Below are 20,083 nucleotides of genomic sequence, written 5' to 3'. Positions count from 1 at the left end.
CCCCCCCCACCACCACCCCTCCGTGTGGAGTAGAATAAAGATAACATCTCCCTCTGTGGTAAAGGTCAGCCAAAATTACCTACCACTTATGATTAAAGATTAAAGTTTCACAAGTTCAGAGTTTCTCAGATGTGACACAGACCTGCTACAGGAGACATCTACCTGGGCACTCTATCACCCTGTAGGGCTGTACAAAAACACAGCACAAAACTCAGGCAGCTTCCTGTGGCTATGTCTCTGACCTTTGTCTCTGACCTCTGTGTCCTGTTCTTCTGTCAGCAATCATGAAACTTTACAGACTGATTTGTTCATCTGTTTACAGTTCTTGAAGAAGAAATGAAAACTAGCAGAATGATTTGTCTCAGAGTTGGGTTAGAAATGAGAAAAAAGGACAAGACTGGCTTAATGGAGAAGGTGGCATGGAGGTTTTAACAAGGGAGGTGAGGGAAGATCTAAAAAGTTTAAATATTGATTAGGAAGAGCCATTTGAGAGGACAGATTGACTACAAATGGGAGGAAATAGAGGGACATAATAGAGGCTAGGAAAGGAGGTGATCCTAATCATAGGTAAGAGAAACTAGACCGAGAAATATAATGCCTTGTTTTTTTATTTGTAACAAACCAGGGAAGATGGGCATAAACTTAGACGATCTTTTTACTAGCACTATTTACTCTAAGAAGCAAGAGTCTAAATCATAAACTGGAAGAGATGGATAAAGATGGAAAAAGAAGCAGAAGGCAGTTCAAGTTTTAAAAAGAAGAGTTTAAAAGTAGTCTGTGTTGGAAATTGGGAGACTAACACCTAAGAATAGCCAAGATAAGTACCAGGAGGTTCACTCCATGGCTTGGAGGCCAGCCACACATGCTGGGGGAGAAGGCAGCTCAGATAGGGAAGGGAGCACCAAATAAAGGGTGTTGGGAGGATCCTCCCAGGATGAGAGATGCATGCTGAAGTAGACTATAGACTGAACATGATTGCCACTCAGTGCCTCTTTTGCAAACCACAACACCCAAAAGGAGAGAGAGAACAAAAGGGAATGCCCTGCCACAGGGGTGGGGTGGGGTGGGGGGTGGGGGAGGAGGGATTCCAGGAGCATTGGAGGTGGGGAATGGGCACTGGTGGAGGGATGGATACTCAATCATTGTATAACTGAAACCCAAGCACAAAAATCTGTAAGTCTACAACTGTTTCACTAATAAAAAAAATTTTTAATTATAAAAAAAGTAGTCCGTGTTGGGAGCAAGAAACAAGTGGAGCAGAGGAGTGAAGTAGGAAAGGCGTGTATTTGAATATTTATTTGGAGTCATTCATGGGAGTAGATGAATAAATAAATGGAAATGAAATAATGCTGCAGCAAGAAGATTTAGGAGTTGCTAATTTGTTCATTTATTTATTCATGTAATACCTCAATTCACAGACCATGTGCTATCCAAAAATTATTTCCCTTGACATAATATAAAAATTATGCATATTGGATATAATGCGTTTTACCTTCCTAGTTACAATTTCCAGAAACTTATTGGTTCTGGTTCTGCTTAATGGCAAGAGAAGCCAATCGAACGTGACAAAGAAAACCCAGCATCCAAACTTGCACTTTGAATACTCTGTGGTATTTGAATATTTACATTACCTATCTATCCATATATTGCATAATTTTTTAAACCTTTTTAAAATTTATACACAAAAAATTCACATGGATAATCCCATTGTTTAACAGTATTAGTACATTCTTTGCATTAATTTTTGCTAGTAACAATTAAAGCAAATTAATTCAGTAATTGATGAACACTATAATTAAGAATACAAGCTTTAGAATTAACTAAAAATCCTTATTCTAGTAAATAAGGAGTAAATGGCATAATGAATATAAAGTATATATTGTATTGTAATACACAATAACATATAATAAACATATGGTCAACAGTGTTGCTAGTCAAATAGTACAACAGGTTAGAGTTCATGATTTGCATGCAGGCAGGTTTGATCTCCAATGCCACATGGTCCCCTGATACTGCCAGAAATTACCCTTAAGCACTGAGCTTAGAGTAACCCCTGAGCACTACCGAGCATAGCTCCAAAACAAATGATATTGTTACTCTTTTATCATCTCTAGTCGGAACTCAGGTCTGTAGCAAATATTAAACTCCTACTAGATTCTGAAAGATAGGAATTTATTATCTCTTATTATTAAAAAGAGAGAAATAGATACACTAATTTGATTCAACTTTCAGACTACAACAACCATGCCATTTCTTGACTTCGGATTGGCTTCATGCATAGCTAGCTTTCCTCCCATGATAATAAGTGCTCTGGATCTTATCAGCCTGTTAATGATCTGGAGAATAGGAGGTGAGCTGTTTCTTTTTTTCCCCTTCAATTGTTGCAGCAGAAGTCTTAGATATAAGGCCAGTAAGATTGCTCCAGGAGGATGGAGCCTCCTACCCACATATGCATGTGCTGTCCTGAGTTGATCTTAGAAACTCATTGCCTCCACCCCTAGCACACTGCAGCCAGCCTGACCACCTGCACCAAGTCAAATAGCCTCCAGGCCCCAAGCACCACTGGGGATCTCCCCACACTTAAAAAAAAGTCTTATAGGGTCTCTCTTCGATTACATGTTAATTTCTTGATCATCCTATGTCAAGGAAATGAAGTGAGTCCATGTGGCCAGGCCCAGAAGGGGAATGAAGACATTGTCCATGGTGGGGGTAAGGGGCGGGAGGGCAAAGTTAAAACAAGGTGAGACTAGCAGGAAAATGTGGAATAAATACTAAAAGGTAAAGGTAAAGGCCCTCCCGTTGATCGTCGATTTACTCGAGCGGGCCCAGTAACGTCTCCATTGGAGACTTTGCTGTTACTGTGTCTGGCATATCGAATACTCTCGGTAGCTTGCCGGGCTCTCCGGGCTGGAGCGATAGCACAGCGGTAGGGCGTTCGCCTTGTACACAGCCAACATGGCCGAATAAATACTAGACAGACCAAACTAGCTTATTTTCAGTCCTGCGTGATGTAATACAGTGCAGTCATATAACATATCATACTGCAACATAGGAAAGCAGTTCACAGTGGATCTTAAATTCTTACCAACTAAAGAGAAAAATCTGTGTAGAATGTTGTTTGCACTTTTCTTTAAGTGAATAAACAGATTCTGCCATAATAATGTGCACAGGTTGTTCCATGGGTAAAGAATGTTCCACAGAAAACATCCCACCTCCACTTATTTAATTAAAATGTCATAACACTAGAAGAAAAATATAACTGAATTTAATTAGCATGAGAAAGACAATCACAAAGGTATTAATTATCTCCAGAAGCATGTTCTCATGAAGAATAGAGCAAAAATTACAAGACAAATTCTACTAAATATATAGTAGTAATAAGTTACCTTATTGAGTGAATATGCATAGTCTAAAAATTGTTTTATCTGTTTTATCATCACAACTCTTTTTTGTTGTTTTTTTGTTTTGTTTTGTTTTTCAGCCACACCTGGTGGTGCCCAGGGTTACTTCTGGCTCTGCATTCAGTAATTATTCCTGGCGGGCTCAGGAGACCATATGGGGTGCTAGAGAACAAACCAGCTCAGCCACATGCAAGGCAAATGACCTGCTCGCTGCATTATAGCTACAGCCCCGTATCATGCTACTTTATACATGGGGAAACTGAGAATAAGTAGTTAGGTAATTTGCCCTGTATATATGACAGAATGGAATTTGTCTACCAATGTCTCTGGATTTTAATAGGTAATGTGACTACTTATTCTTCCTTATGAACTAAGAGTTTTATTTTGAAGGATCCTTCTCTTTCAAAATCCTATGATTATTTAAAAGTTTGTCTCTAATTTTTCATTGTTAATTTTGGTAGCTTTTAAGATGGATTTTGTAGTGTAGAGAATCAAACCCAGAACATCACACATGCAAGGCAAGTACTTTACGGCTGAGCTACATCCCAGGTCTTTAAGGTGGATTTTGAACCAGTAATAACACCCCTAAATGGATATAAAGTAACAAAGTATGAGATTAATACCCAAGAATAGCTGAGATCAGCACCAGGAGGATTACTCCATAACTTAGAGGCCAGCCGGGTATCCTAGAGGAAAGGGCTATTCAGATAGAGAAGGGAGCACCAAATAAAGGATGTTTGGAGGATCCTCCCAGGAGGGGAGATGCATGTCGAAAGTAGACTATGGACTGAACATGTTTGCCACTCAATGCCTCTTTTGCAGACCACAACACCCAAAAGGAGAGAGAGAACACAGGGGATTGCCCTGCCACAGAGACGGGGGGATGGGGGGATGGGGGTGGGAGGGATATTATCCATGGTGGTGGAAAATGGGCACTGGTGGAGGGATGGGTATCTGATCATTGTATAATTGAAACCAAAGCACAAAAAATTGTAAATCTACAACTTTAAAAAAAATAAAATAAAATAAAGGGGAAAAAAAAAAAAGATACAGAATATGTTGTTTAAAATGTGAAATTTAATTCCTGTTATTTTTGGGGGGCAATTTTTTAAAAAATTAAACAATGCAGTTTTGCCTTTATTAAATGTTCATAATTTGTTGCATGGTCAAGTTTTTTTTTAAGTTTGATTTTATGTACTCCAAATTAAATTAACAAAAATCTATTGAATTCAAAAAAAAAAAATAACACCCCTAAATTTCTGTTTCCTTTAATCATGGAACCAAAAGATATATATATATATTACTAATTTAATGAGAATCATTTTCAGTGTGTCTGCCAGTTCTATTGTATGATCACAAAAAAACTTATGCATTTGACAGCTGATCATTACACTGGATCCGCACATACCAAGAATAAAAATTGGCAAGGGCACAGAATTATTAAAGTTAGAGTCAGGGAGGGAGTACTACATGCATTTCTTCCTTGTGTACTGTTGTATGTGTGGAGTATTGTTCTTTAGTTCTTAAAGCATATCTCCCCATTCTTGCTTGGAGTCTATTTTTTTTTCACATTTGAACTTGAATTCTAGTCAACTGAAAGGATTGTGATATACTAAACTGCTACAGACATACTAAACTCTACAAATAGCTCATTTAAATTTTTATATAAGGTGAGATTAAAATCTGAGCAATTTAAAAAATAATAATAAAATAAATAAAATCTGAGCAATTTTCAAACCGACTTTCAAGTGTGCCATAAGCTGTGAGAGTAGACGTAAGGCACACATACACACACATATATATATACACACATATATATACTATATAGAGAGATGTAAGAGTAGATGTATAGTAGAGTAGATGTAAGGCAAAATATATGTGTATGTATATATATGTATATATATAAAATATATACTGGTGTTTATTTCTGTGTTCAGTTTAACTCAATTCTATATGATAATGAAAATGCGTTTAGTTTTTCTTTCTTCAGACATTTAGAATTTAAAAATAGCAATGTTAGGGAAATGCTAGATATTAATAATAAAATAATAACTGGAGGGGGATATAGTGTAGGGACTAACGGTGTGGGTTCTGCAGTAAGAACATCTGGCTTTATATCACAACTCCTTCAGTTACTAAGCATAAACCAACCATCAGACATTTCACTTATCTGCACTTAGTTTCCTTATCTGCAGATGGAGGTAAACAATGGTACCTCCCTCCTAGCCTGTTGGAAAGATCAAAGAAGATACTGGCTGTAAAGCAAATTGTACGCACTAAATATTCGTTTTTTTCTACTGTTATGTCAACTCTACTCTTGCTCTGAACCCACAGATATCTGGGATAAAATTGAAGACTCAAGAATGCCTCTGTTCATATTAGTCTCTGCTCTTAAAAGATTATGGTTTAGACCGGAAACTACTGTTGTTTACAAGGTTGTAGTAAAATGGGTACCTCTTTCACTGTTTGTGGGACTATCATTTGGTTCAGTCTCTGTGGAAAATAAGAAGACGACCTGAAAAAATTAAGAGTAGTACTACCATATGACACAGGGATTTTCCTCCTTGTCATCTACCCCAAGAATCCTAGACATTAATTCAAAAAGATAATATGCATGCCTGTGTTCATTGCAATGCAAAGTACAATAGTAAGATCTGGAAACAATCTAAATCCCCAACAACAGTAAGTGAAATTACAGTACATATACACAATGGAAAACTACTCATCTCTAAGATGAAATCTTGTCTTTTGCTACAACTTGGATGGAACTATAGGGTCTTATGTTAAAAAGAAAAATAAGTTAAAGAGATAAGGATAAATGCCAGATAATCTCACGCACATGATAAATAAAGAAACAAAGTAAGCAAATGGACAGTATCCAATGAAAATAGATACTGTTCATGGACTTTGATTATGGAACTGACATTACCAAGTGGGTGAGGAGGAAGGGAGGAAAGGCAGATTAGAAGGACATAAGGACAGGAGGAGGCTCTTGGGCACATTGGTGGTGGTGGTGGTGGTGGTGGTTGAGGTGCAGTAACTTTGTGCATCAAAAGCATAAAGATTGGCACTATTATAACCAGGGTTCTTCAGCAACAATAAAACATAGACAGCTGAGAGGGTGGAAGTACATGCTTCGTAAGCTCTGCATTGATCTCCAGGACCAAACAGTTTCCATAACATCAACAGTAGTGACTCCCAAAAGAGCTCAGGGGTTGTATCCAGCTGTGCGCCCAAACAAAAACTAAGCCAACACAAAAGATAATAATACCCACAACAGAAATACAAGTCCTATTTTAAAAATCTACACATTGTTTTTGAGACTGCCCTAATAAATACTTTGAGGAAAAAAATAATTTTGTTTTACAATCTATTAAGATGAAGATATTGCCACAATGCTTGCTAACTCATGATAAATTCACTTACCAACAAAAATTGGGAGGGGGATTTAGGGCCACACCTGGTGGTGCTCAGGGCTTACTTCTGGATCTGGCTCAGGGATCATTCTTGGTGGGGCTCAAGGAACCATATGGGGGCCAGGGACCAAACCCAGGTCTGCCACGTGTAAGACAATCACCCTCCCCATTGTTCTATCACTCCAGCCCGTATTCAACTAATAGTTACTGTGCTTCTATGTGCTATTACTTCCAGGACATTATCCCTGCTCTGGACTATTATTATAGGCTATCAGAGTAAACACACACACACACACACACACACACACACACACACACACACACACACATTTGGTAGCATATAAGAGCTTTTTGCACAGCTTACATAATAGGGAGAAATAATCACTCACATTTGCCTTGCATTGGAATACCTTGCAGGCGCGTCATGTGGTGGTTTGAGGCTAAGCTGAGTGCTGGGGTTTGAGCTGAGACTAGATGAGTAGCAAGCCTTAGCTAGCAAAGGTGGGGGTTGGGAGGAAGAGAGCCCTAAGCAGAGAAAACAGCATGTGCTATTCTGTGGCAGGCAAGAAAGAGTATGGCCTGTTCGTGAAAAACAGCTCATGTGGCTGAAACAAAAAAAAAAAAAGAGGGGGAAGCTGATGACAGGATGAGGACAGAGACCCAGATAAAAGCCAGATGAGCAGGGCCTCAGAGATCACGTTAAATATCTTTGGCCTAGATCCTGAAAGCATGGTGGAAATTATTGGATTTGCAGTTTGAAGGGACCACTGTGGTTGCAGGGTATAAGGCACGTAATGAAAAGCAAAAGCAGTGCTAAGGAAATACCGGAAGGGCTGGAGAGATGGAGATGGCTTAGAGGGCTGGAGCACATGCTATGCTCTGCAAATTAAATACCTTTTGTTGGCCCTTAAATATTCTACATAACAGCCCCCAAGTATAGGGAAAAGGAGATTGATGGGACAGATATACTTTGGGGCAGAGCCAAATACTGGCAAAGGTTTGACAGCACTTATGGCAGTGTGCAGCTGGGAAGGTAGATCCCTGATTTTATAATCTGCCAATTTTGGAATATTTTATAACTTCTAATACTGTCACTGTGCAAGCACTCACTTGTGGAAAATTTCAGATTACTATCTTGCAAGGTTCCTAGCTGTCAGACCTTTACCTGCATCTTTTAGAACTCTGCTATTTGGAAAGATATCATAGATACAGAAAATATTGTAATGAAATTACTTGTAATTAATTTTTATTTGGAGGGGGTCACACATGGCAATGCTCAGGGTTACTCCTGGCTCTGTGCAATTACTCCCGGCACTGCTTAGGGGACCATGTGGGGTGCCGGGCATGCAACTGCCCTACTTGTTGTACTGTCACTCCCACCCAATTTCTCTTGACTTTAAAAAATAATGATCATCTTTGTATGAAGAAGAACAGTAAAAACTTTATTTTTCAGAGTTGAGGCTAAGGACCAACCCAAGAAAAGCGACCCAATACAGAATTCTGGTTACCTCTACTTGTGACTCAATAAAAAAGGATTTCACATTAGATCAACAATTTGAAAGTAACGAAGCCTGTCAAAATTCGAAAACAATCTAAATGCGTAACAACAGACGAGTGGATAAGGAAATTACGGTACATGTGCAATGGAATACTACTTATCTCTAAGATGAAATCTTGTCTTTTGCTACAACTTGGATGGAACTATAGAGTGTTATGTTAAAAATAAGTTAAAGGGATAAGGATAAATGCCACATAATCTCACACACGTGATCTATAAAGAAACAAAGCAAGCAAATGGATAGTATCCAATGAAAATAGATACTGTTCATGGACTTTGATTATGAAACTGACTTTACCAAGTGGGTGGGGAGGAAGGGAGGAAAGGTAGACTAACAGTGACATGAGGACAGTAATGGAGGCTTTTGGGCACATTGGTGGTGGTGGTGGAGGTACAGTAACTGTGCTTCAAAAGCATAAAGATTGGCACTGTTATAACCAGGGTAATTTAGCAACAATAAAGCATATATAGAGGGTAGAAGTGTATGCTTTGTGAGCAGCAGCTCTGGATTGATTCCCAGGACCACAATTTCCATAACATCAACATTAGTGATCCACAAAATGCTCAGAGGTTTTATTTAGCTGTATTCTTTGTTATATCAAACTCAGCATTTGATAATTCTGTCATCTAGACCGAAGAACTGTATCCTTTTAACTCAGGAGATCACTATTTAAGAGGCAGAAACCATTCTAGACGTGAATAGGTGCAAATTGGGAAACAAAGCCCTTTGTAAGGTTTTGGTTCTGGTGGGCATGCTTTGGCTCTACTATATAGCTGCCCCATCAATTATTTTGTTGTTAGGGCTTCTTTGCAAATTCATCTTCACTGTACACAAACTTGAAAATTTTCTTTCACGTGCCACCAATGTTAAAAAAAAAAGTTCTAACACTACTATTTTATTTTCCATATTTTTAAGTTTCTTTTCTTTAGAATTGTTTGAACCCCCATCCAATTTATTTATTGCTAGAAACCTTGGATGTTTCCACAGAATTTCACCTGTAAAGGAAAAGATGCCACTTCTAGAAATTCTCCCACGTTTTCACTCTTCTCTCCTTTGGATTTCCCAGATTACCAAGTACTGTGACGGGTGGCAAAATTTTAGTAATTATTGAATCTGACTAATTTGTAGAGAAGGGTTGTTTCATTGTACTGTTTTCTTTCATTTTGTATATGCTTGAGGTTTCTCATAGTGAGCAGCAGCTTGCAGTTCGCAGCTTGCCCGGACCAGTTCTTCCTGAGTCACCCACATCCAGACTTGGTCCCACCTGCTGTTTCTGGGATCTGAGGGGATGTGACCTAGTGCTGCTTACTAACTAGCCTCTAGGAGTTAACGAATTCCCTGTATTGATTTTACATATTTCAACACCTACTTCTTCCCCCCTGAAAAACCCACAAGCAGTTTGTAGAAGAATATAAAGTAAATCTTCAGAGAGTATCATATCAGATTAGAGCACTTTCTTTGTACCAAAACCACAAAAACATCACACACGAAAAAGTCTTTAAAAGCTTTTGCAGCAACAGAAAACCCCAAAGTACTGTGAGTGCATAGATTAAACAAAATTGAAAAGAGTGAATAAGGAAAATAATAATAATAAAAAAATTAGAAAAAAGTAAAAAAAGCAAGAGACCACAGAGCCCATGCTGTGAGATCCGGAGTTTGGTCCCTGACACTGTGTGCCCACTCCCTTTCCCCCAGGACACCGGCTGTAACCCCCTACAACAACACAAAATAACTAAAAGTAATTATAACATAAACTATAGAATTAATAAAGACACCCTATTTTTCCACTTTACCAAATACTGTACTCTATATAAAATATCCTTGATTAAGAAGAGAACATCTTTAATGAACTGAAAGTTATTCTGATTACTGCATTTTTAAAAATTAGGTTTTTCACTTTCCTCTTAAATGAATACTTTATACTCCATGTGTAGAATGTAAAATTAGACATTTTTCATTAAAAATTATTTATTGATGGCTGAAATTATTAAATGCTAGCTTTTTGTAAAGATATAAGTTTGATTCAGACTTGAAGAGGCCTCAGAACTTCCTCAAATTTACATGTCTTTATGGGGACATGTGATATTTTCTCCTTTTAATTTATTGGTTTTGCTTTTGTTTGGGGACCACATCCAGCAGTGCACATGGGCTTGCTCCTGGCACTGTGCTCAGGAGTCACCCTTAGTGGCACTCGGGAAATCTTCTGTGGGGTTGGGGACCAAACCGAGCTTGACAAAAGAGTCTTAACCTCTGGACTATCTCTCTGGTCCCTTTTGTTCTATTTTAAAGCTACTGGCCCAGACTGCATACTTAGGGTTATTTAGTGGTTAATAACTAATACATAAAGCCTTACATTGAAAGGTGTTTTTCTCTTTTGCATTTGGGTCTTTCTCCATTTTGAACCTACTTTGACCAAGACTGTGTTCAATAAATACGATTTGCATCATGACTCTTAAAAAAATAGGTTTAATAAATAATTATGTCAACTACTTAGGTGACAGACTTTTCTTTCCTGTTTTGGTTTTTTGTTTTGTTTTGTTTTGGAGCCACACCCAGTGGTGCTCAGGAATCACTCCCACTGGGGCTCAAGATACCATTTATGGTGCCAGGGATCAAACTGAATTGGCTGCATATGAAGCAGACACCCTAACTCTATACTAGCCCTCTGACCGCCTCCCACCCGAGACTTTTATTTTGTATGCATTGGACTTTCGTGAGAGCAGTAATTATTTTAACAATGATAACTTATTATAATTAATTTGGTTTAACATAGATAATTGTTAAGTAGGCAATGAAGCATGGAAAAGACAAGAGAACATGAGCGATAGCACAGCGGGTAGGGCGTTCGCCTTACAAGCGGCCAACATGGCCCACCCGAGTTCGATTCCTCCACCCCTCTCGGAGAGCCCGGCAAGCTACCGAGAGTATTCGATATGCCAGACACAGTAACAAAGTCTCCAATGGAGACGTTACTGGGCCCGCTCGAGCAAAACATGAAGACAATGATTCCAAATTAGGGTCACCAGCATCATAAGCATCACCTGTGGGAAATGAAATTCCCAGGCTCCAAGCCCCGGCCCCAGCTTACAGTCAGACTCGCTGGAGGCTGTGCTAGTCCTCCTGGCCAACGTTTAAAAACCATGGCACTGAACAATGCTTTTATGGCACAGCGACTGCCACAACCAGTTGGGACAGTAAAGAGGTGGAATTAACTCCAGAAGACTGGGGGAAAACAATGTGTGGACCAGTCTCAGGCTCCCAAGCACTGGTCTCTGCTCTTTCGGTCCTGTGTCTCTGGGATCAGAGGAGGGACCCCACCAACCTGGAAACCAGGTGTCGAGTTTGAATTTGGTATCTCAGGAAGACCCCTAGAGATTGGTTCAGTAAGGGGTGGAAAATCCCAGGCTTAAATTAGCAGCTGCCATTGGCCGGAACTGCTATAGTGAAGAACTGTTGCTAGCCTGCAGCCAGAGGATGAAATTAGCCACGAGAAGCAAACAAGGAGGAGCAAGTGCCTTTTTCCTTCCCAAGCTGTGCAGTGACTCTCAGGCCCTGTTTTGACAGAGCCAAGCAGGGAGGCAGACAATTTACAGACTTCCAAAGAGGCAGGACTGAAGCCGAGAGACAGTAGCATATTAACTGGTACAAGTCTTAATTGGAGCTCACTTACAAAATTATTCCTATCGGAAAACTATTTTGTTGGATGAGATTCATTTGAGGCGTTTGCAGACTTTGGACAGCAAACTACTCTGGGGTTTACACTGCAGTCTTGACTGGGCTGAGACTGACCGATTTCAGTAATAATCGCTGAAGATTACCTGCTTGGTAGTAGCACCAAGACATGTTCTAGTCAATTGAGGCTAGGCTCTTGAAAGTCTTTATATATTGTGAGGATGTGATGAGAAAGGAACCCTCATTCACTGTGAGTGGGAATACTTGGAGGCTTATCCTCTATGGGAAAGAGTATGGACACTTCTCATGCAAAAGTAGAATTTCCATATATCCAGTGATTCTACTTCTTGTCATCTACCCTGAGAACTCAAAACATTAGCACCATCGCACTGTCCTCCCGTTGTTTATCAATTTGCTCAAACGGGCACCATTAACGTCTCCATTGTGAAACTTGTTGTTACTGTTTTTGGCATATCGAATACGCTACGGGGAGCTTGCCAGGCTCTGCTGTGTGGATGGGATACTCTCAGTAGCTTTCCGGGCTCTCCGATAGGGATGGAGGAATCAAACCCGGGTCAGCCGTGTGCACGACAAATGCCCTACTTACTGTGCTGTCATCCAGCCCTCTTCAGATCAGACTGTAAAAACATTAACTTGAAAAAAATATACACATATACACGTCTATGGTCATTGCAGTGCTAAGTACAACAACCAAATGTCCAATGACTATTATATACATGTGCATGTGTGTGTGGTATTTGTATGTATATACTATGCAGCTGTAAGAAAACACAAACTCTTGCCTTTTGTAACAGTGTGTATAAAGCTAGAGAGTATCATGTTAAGCAAAACTAAGTCAGAGGAACACAGACAAATGCCAGATGGACTCACTCATGCGGTATACAGAGGGGGGGAAAGCAGAGGAACAGATAGTATCCAATGACAAAAAACCCTTGGACTTTTTACAGAATTGAGGTTCCAAAAGAGTGGAAGGAGGAGACTTGGTAGGGGAGGAAGATGAGAAGTGACACAGGCACTTTGGTGATGGTGGAGGTTCAGTGGTTTTGTACACCAAAAGCATAAATGTAAACACTTGTAAGCATTTACCTAAATGACTTAATAAAAAAAAAAACTGGTGTGTATATAGGTGGGGAGACATGGTTGGAATAAAGTGCAGTGTCAAAGGATTGGACTATAAAGAAGCTTAATTAATACAGGACAAAAATTTGGGCGTTGCCTTAATATTGGTCAGAAGCCAAAAGGTTCCCTTCTATAGACCAGGCAAGCTGGTAGTGGAGAGCTTGATTATACTCTACAGATGTTATCACTCATGAAGCTGTTTTTCTGAATGCCCCAAAGACATCAGAGATACTGAAGAACTAGGCAAACCTGTCCATCTGAAGATGTCAATGTAGAACCTGCAGTTCTTATTGCTCTCACCTAGAATTCCAATTTACTTCTTTCTTTACTTTCTTCCCTTTTTCAAAAATCAAAGATTGAAACACTACTCCTTACATGACCTAATATGCCCTCAGGGCTGTGAGACTGTTCTATGAAATTTATTGGCCAGAATAACTGAGATGTGGAACTCACATTTCAAATACAGAATTGTAGAGCCCCCAAACCAAACTAGATCTTGGGTAAAAGATTACTCTCCTGGGAGGAGCCCTAAAGGTACAACATAGTTACTTTTGTTAGGGATTTTCTTCTCAGGTCAGCTTGCTCTATTCCACACAGACCTAGGACAAACCTCGGCAGCTGGAGGTAGCTAGATCTGAGTCCTGAGTCACCTTCCTGTTTTCCACAAGATTGTGGAAATCAGTAACTGACAGTTGTAAGGATTGGAGACCTGCCCAGAGAAATTAAGAACTGCAAACTCCTAGTCAAGCACACTTGCCTTGTCATTGCCTTCACACAGGAGTCAAAAAGCAACAGTCCTCTTGTTTTGTCCTTTGTACATGTGTGTAGATAAAATGATGTGCGTCAGGAGACCAGCTCATGAAGGAGTTCATAATTTGTTCTAAAGCCCACAAGCCTGGTAGATCACCCTCTCTCTTCTCCCTGCTCTTTTCCTATTAAAAACCCTCCTTGTAGACTAACACCCAAGAACAGTAGAGATAAGTACCAGAAGGATTACTCCACAGCTTAGAAGTTGGCCTCTCGTGCTGGGGAGAAAGGCAACTCAGATAGAGAAGGGACCACCAAGGAGGGAGTGCTTGGGATGGGAGATGTGGACTTAAAGTAGACTATAAACCAAACATGATCACTTGATCACTTGACTTCCCATTAATCATCGATTTGCTCAAGCGGGCGCCAGTAACCTCTCCATTCGTCCCTGTCACGTGCTAGTGTAGACCAATGGCATCCATTCATTCTAGGAACACGAAGAGCCTCAAACCTATCATTCAGGGTCTTGACGAAGAAATCTGAACATCTTGTAGGTGGACGGCCACGCGGTCTTTTGACGTCCTGTGGAATCCAGTCAGTAATGGCTCTAGTGCAGCTGTCATCTCCAAATCTCATTATGTGTCCAGCCCATCTGATTTTCGACACCTTGGCAAACGAGACAGTGTCCCTGATTCTTGATCGTCGACGGATGTCGGAACTCTGGATTCTTTCTCTCATTTGAGTGAAACGTGATATTCCAAGCATAGCTCTTTCAATTCCTCTTTGGGAGACCCTAAGAGCATTCTCATCCTGCTTGCATAGGGCCCAGGTCTCTGAGGCTTATGTTAATGCAGGAAGAACAGTGGAATCAAAGAGATGTGCCCGGAGCCAGAGGTTCTTTGTCCTCTTAGCTGTTTCTTCAACACTCTTGAAGGCGTTCCAAGCCGCTCTCTTCCTCCTGCACAACTCAGGTGCCAGGTCATTCGTCATGTTGACTTCTCGACCTAGGTACACATAACTGTTGCATTCAGAGATGGTCGTTCCATTGAGAGCAGATGGAACGTCAGGAACGAGACTGTTTCTCATAAACATTGTCTTCGTGAAACTGAGCTGTAGTCTTTCTACACGCACGGTCGAAGTCGGCCAGCATTTGTGCCGCTTGGCTAACCAAACATGATGGCCACTTATTACCTCTATTGCAATCCACAACACCCAAAAGGAGAGGTAGAACAAAAGGGAATGCCCTGCCACAGAGGCAGGGTGGGATGGAGGGGACGGGGTGGGGGTAGTGGGGAGGATGCTGGACCACTGGTGGTGGAAAATGGACTCTGGTGTTGGGATGAGTACTTGACCATTGTATGACTGAAACACAAGCATGAAAGTTCGTAAGCCTGTAACTGTACCCCATGGTGATTCACTAATAAAAAAAATTTAAAAATAAAGAATTTTTTTTTAAAAAAATAACCCTCCTTGTAAGTGCAGACAGATGTTGCTTTGAAGACAAGTCAACCATCTTTCAAGTTGCCCACTTGTTGCCAATAAAACTCTTTTTTGACCAATAAAAAAAGAAAAAGAAAACAGGACATTGGAAGACAAAGTTGTTCTGAAATCTCTATCAATCAGAGCAATGTATACATGAGTCTTCATTGAAACTTCTGTCTTTATGTAATTCTGGGAAAGCAGAAAATGATGGAAATGAATCATCTCCTTCTTTCAGTAGATAGAACAGTATTTGGCAAGTGAGGATTGTTGGAGCTTGGCAAAGGTGACCCCAAAATGTTCCAAAATGATTTATTTTGAATTTGGGTTGCTTTGATTGAAGACACTTAGCCAGTACATGAGTGACACCAACCCCCTCTGTTTTCTAGAAAGTAGGAAATAAATCTTCCTGGGAAGGATACTTTCATCCCAGCACCAAGAAATGAAAAGACATTCTCCTCACCACAGACAGGGCTGGAGCGATAGCACAGCGGTAGGGCATTTGCCTTACCCGAGTTCTATTCCTCCATCCCTCTCGGAGAGCCCGGCAAGCTACCGAGAGTATCTAGCCCACACGGCAGAGCCTGGCAAGCTACCCATGATGTATTCAATATGCCAAATACAGTAACAACAAGTCTCACAATGGAGACGTTATTGGGCCCGCTCGAGCAAATCAATGAACAATGGGAGGACCGTGACCATGACAGACAAGGCTTAGCTCTTCACTAAATTGGTGTACAAACCTGAAGCTCATTTGCCCTTTTAGTTCCTCTCAATGCATTGTTAATTTGTCTAAAAGGTAGAAAATTACCTTTGGGTTATATCAGAGATCTCATTCATGAGCTTCTATGCATGCAAGATTAAGTGTTCTCTTTTCTCCTGTTAAATCTGTCTTGTGTCCTTGTGTTATCAATAGACCAGCCAAAGAACCCAGTGGGATAAGGGGAAATTTTCCCCTTCCTACCAGGATCCAGTCACTGATGAGTCCACAAAAAATGAATATATCGGTGCTTTCCCTATTCTTGATAAGTGGGCTCTTGACAGTAGGAACAGTTGTTCCACTGATGAAAAGGAACAATAACAAGTATGCACTGTATGATTAGCAGCACGTTCAGAGATTTAAAAAAGAACTATGACAGTCATTTTGCATGGAAACATTCACCTATTTCTCATTTTATGTTTATGCTCTGCTTTGTTTTGTCCCCCTCTTTAAATTGAAGGATATTGAAGAATCACAAAACCGTCCTGGCGAGCCGATTACTGATGACTACAAAAAGATGGGAACACTCTTTGGTGAACTGAATAAAAGCCTGCTCGACATGGGCTTCACGAGGATGTATTTTGGTGAAAGAATTGTGGAACCAGTAATAATCATTTTCTTTTGGGTTATGCTGTGGTTCCTTGGCCTGCAAGCCCTTGGACTGGTTGCTGTTCTTTGCCTTGTTATTATTTATGTGCAGCAGTAAGATACATTTGGCATTTGGTAGCCATCAATGTAATCAGTGAGGTTAATATATTTCACTACAAGAAAACAGAAAAGTTTGCCTTGTTTCAAATTGTGTACTGTTTTGTAATTAAATTTTTAAGTCGATGTTTAAAATGAACTCAACTCTTGATTATAAGAGGGTTGGAAATGACACATTTTGTAGTTTATTCAAAATTCTCATTTTCTGGAGGTGATCTGCGCCCAATTTTAAATACACCTGTCCCCATAAGCTGACCAGAAAGTGAGTAAAGAAAAAAGCAGGGTATGGAATTCAAATTGGGCAATATAGGTCTTGTAAAGAGTTCCAGTACAACATTCTGGAAGAAAAAGAATGAAAGAAACAGTGAACAAAAATTGCACCGGATTTGGAGAAGCCACAAGATAATTCTGTATTATTTGGGATATACTTGTATTTCTATTGATCTTGCTTAGGTTGAACCATGGAAAATAATAAATCACTATACACTGTCTCAATATTTTGATGAAAATCAGTAAAACTAGTACATTTTTCTAAAATTAAAAAGAATACATTTATTATTGCTGGAAAATTTCCCAATTTAAATGTAACTTTTTTATAATGTAACACTTGGACTTTGAATCACTTCACTATATTATTTGAAGTTTTAGACAATTTTGGTGCTAATTACTTTTGTGAATTTTTTAAGTCTTATAAGCCAGACCCATAGTTGACTCTACCCTATGGTAATGGCATATTTTCTTGTATCTAATAAGTTGCATATTTTTTTCCAAGAAAGACATTTTCAATTTATTTCTTTTTTCAGAAATTTATACTTTGTAGTTCTTTTATAGCAATTATTCTAAGATATAATAAAATCTATTTCTTATCTTGACACGGATTTTTGTTTGTTTAGTTTGTTTTGGGTGCCAGGGATAGAACCCAAGGCTTCATAATTGTGAAGCCATATTCTAGGCCAATAGGAACTTTCTTCCTTAAAAAGTGATTTGTGGGGCTGAAGAGATAGCACAGCGGGTAGGGCGTTTGCCTTGCACACGGCCGACCCGGGTTCGATTCCCAGCATCCCATGTAGTCCCCTGAGCACCACCAGGAGTAACTCCTGAGTGCAGAGCCAGGAGTAACCCCTGTGCATCACCAGGTGTGACCCAAAGAGAAAAAAAAAAGTGATTTGTATAATGACTGAAAGACTTTACTATTCCTTATGGGGGTGGAGGTGGCGACTGGCTTATTTTCTTTGATACATTTTTGGAAAGTTCAGTATTACAATATAAAGCCAAATGCTTGAATTTGGATCTTATTAGTAAATTGTAATAATATTCTTCTCAGGCGAACTCCAGGTCAATAATTGACCAACTTGTTATTAAAATGTCTTAAATTCAGCTCTTCGGGGTTTTATATTGAAGAGAACATTTCCTTAAATATGCTTTGCAAATGAAAAAAGTGGGGTTTTTTTTGTACCTTATTAACGAATCTAAAATCTTTACACTTTTTCTCAGAGTTTCTGTATAAAATAAGAAGAGGTAGTTAAGAAAATTATCTAGAAATTCAAGTTATATAAGAGGTAAATAGGATAATGGGATATTTTAATCTTTGGCAGGGCAGTAGCTAAAATATGTAATGTATTTATCCCACTTTGTAAACTTTTTCCAAATTCTGTTTTAAAGTTTTTATTCTTAAATTTTTTTCTCAGTGTCTTTCATTCAGAAGCAGAAAATTAAGAAAAGTTGTTCAAATTAGATTTCTAAAATTAAATAATCCAAACCAAAAACATCAGAAGGTACTAAAAAGTATTGTACATTTATATAAATACAACTTTTAAAATTTGATTTTTTTAATTGTATTATATTGTGTTTTATTGCATTTGCATTTTTTTACAATAACCATTATGAGTTCAAGTTATTCAAAAAGGGGTCTTTATCTGTGCATGTAGAATTGTGAAGATTTTAATGGATATAATGTGTTTATATATGTGCATTAAATATTTTAAATGCATTATTTCCTAATGCTACAGGGAACTTTAGTTTTTCCTCTAAGAATTAAAAAAAAAAGTGTGTACAATAACAGCTCTCACTCCACCAGTGCCTAATGTTGAAAATATTTTAAAAGTAAATTTCAATAGTAATTATTTAATATACTGTCATTATTGTGCATTTGCACACTGCTGTTAATAGGTATAAATTAAATTATATTTTAAAAATGAGATACTTTGCTTCTGTTCTTTCTGAACATATTATTGGTTAGAGCAGTATACAGCCTGTTGGTTTTGCTTTCATAGGGAATGCTTTGCTAATTTGATGGAAACAAAATACTTCTCATGAGATATAGCAAAATGCAGATTATACAGATGCACTGAAATGAAACAGGGATTTTTTTGTTTGTTTCAATTTCTTTGGCTCACAATATAATCAAGAAAATGTTCTCAGTCTCTTTGAACACCAAAAGCAAGCCAATTTTAGAAACATTTCTTACTTATAAAATTACCATACTATATGGTTAATATATACCTTAAATGGTGTGTGCATAATTATATGAATATATAATTCGTATATTATATATACAAATATGTATAATTCATACCAGCAGTCCCTCTAATCAAAGGGAAAAAGATCAAAATCTTTGACAGACAACAGATGAATGAATCAATCTTTTTTTGAAAGTAAAAACTCCCTCCTAGGCAGAACTCAGTGCTCTTACAGCCTTAGCTGTCACTGCCTCTGCATATACCCATTCCTGGCCACCCCTCAAATCACTTTCAGTGCCAGAATATGTTAGATCCAGCAAGAAAAAACAACTGGGTCCATTCTCCCCCCTAATCAACCTTTAGTGAATCATATTGGTTCTTAAAATTGGCAACAGTAGAGGCTGAAGAGATAGTTCAGTAAGCTAGAGCATGTGTATTACATACAGGAGGCCTGGACTGGGTCCCCCAAGTACCATCAGGAACAACTCCTGAGTACCAAGCATGTAGCAGTGCCTAACACCTTGTGGGTATTGCCCTTTCCAAATGTATAGCACTGTTGTCCCATTGTTCATCGATTTGCTCAAGCGGGCACCAGTAACATCTCCGTTGTGAGACTTGTTGTTACTCTTTTTGACAATTCGAATATGCCACGGGTAACTTGCCAAGCTCTGCCGTGCGGGCAGGATACTCTCGGTAGCTTGCCAGGCTCTCTGAGAGGGATGGAGGAATTGAACCCGGGTCAGCC

General features: G+C 39.1%; 1 protein-coding gene across 1 annotated transcript in view; it reads left to right on the top strand.

Annotated features, from left to right (window-relative positions):
* FAM241A (family with sequence similarity 241 member A) overlaps window positions 1-19,077 on the top strand; it is a 40,146-nt gene extending 21,069 nt beyond the window's left edge. Inside the window, exon 2 of the mRNA XM_056116757.1 lies at window positions 16,635-19,077. Within this exon, the coding sequence (XP_055972732.1) occupies window positions 16,635-16,880 (246 nt within the window). The 3' untranslated portion in view covers window positions 16,881-19,077. The remainder of the gene's footprint in view (window positions 1-16,634) is intronic.
* Window positions 19,078-20,083: the final 1,006 nt, after the last annotated feature.

Source organism: Sorex fumeus, unplaced genomic scaffold, assembly GCF_029834395.1.
Source record: "Sorex fumeus unplaced genomic scaffold, SorFum_2.1 ptg000033l, whole genome shotgun sequence".
In the NCBI taxonomy this organism is placed as follows: Eukaryota; Metazoa; Chordata; class Mammalia; order Eulipotyphla; family Soricidae; genus Sorex; species Sorex fumeus.
The sequence above is the reverse complement of the archived record's forward strand: the minus strand, read 5'-3'. Positions and strand labels throughout refer to the sequence as shown.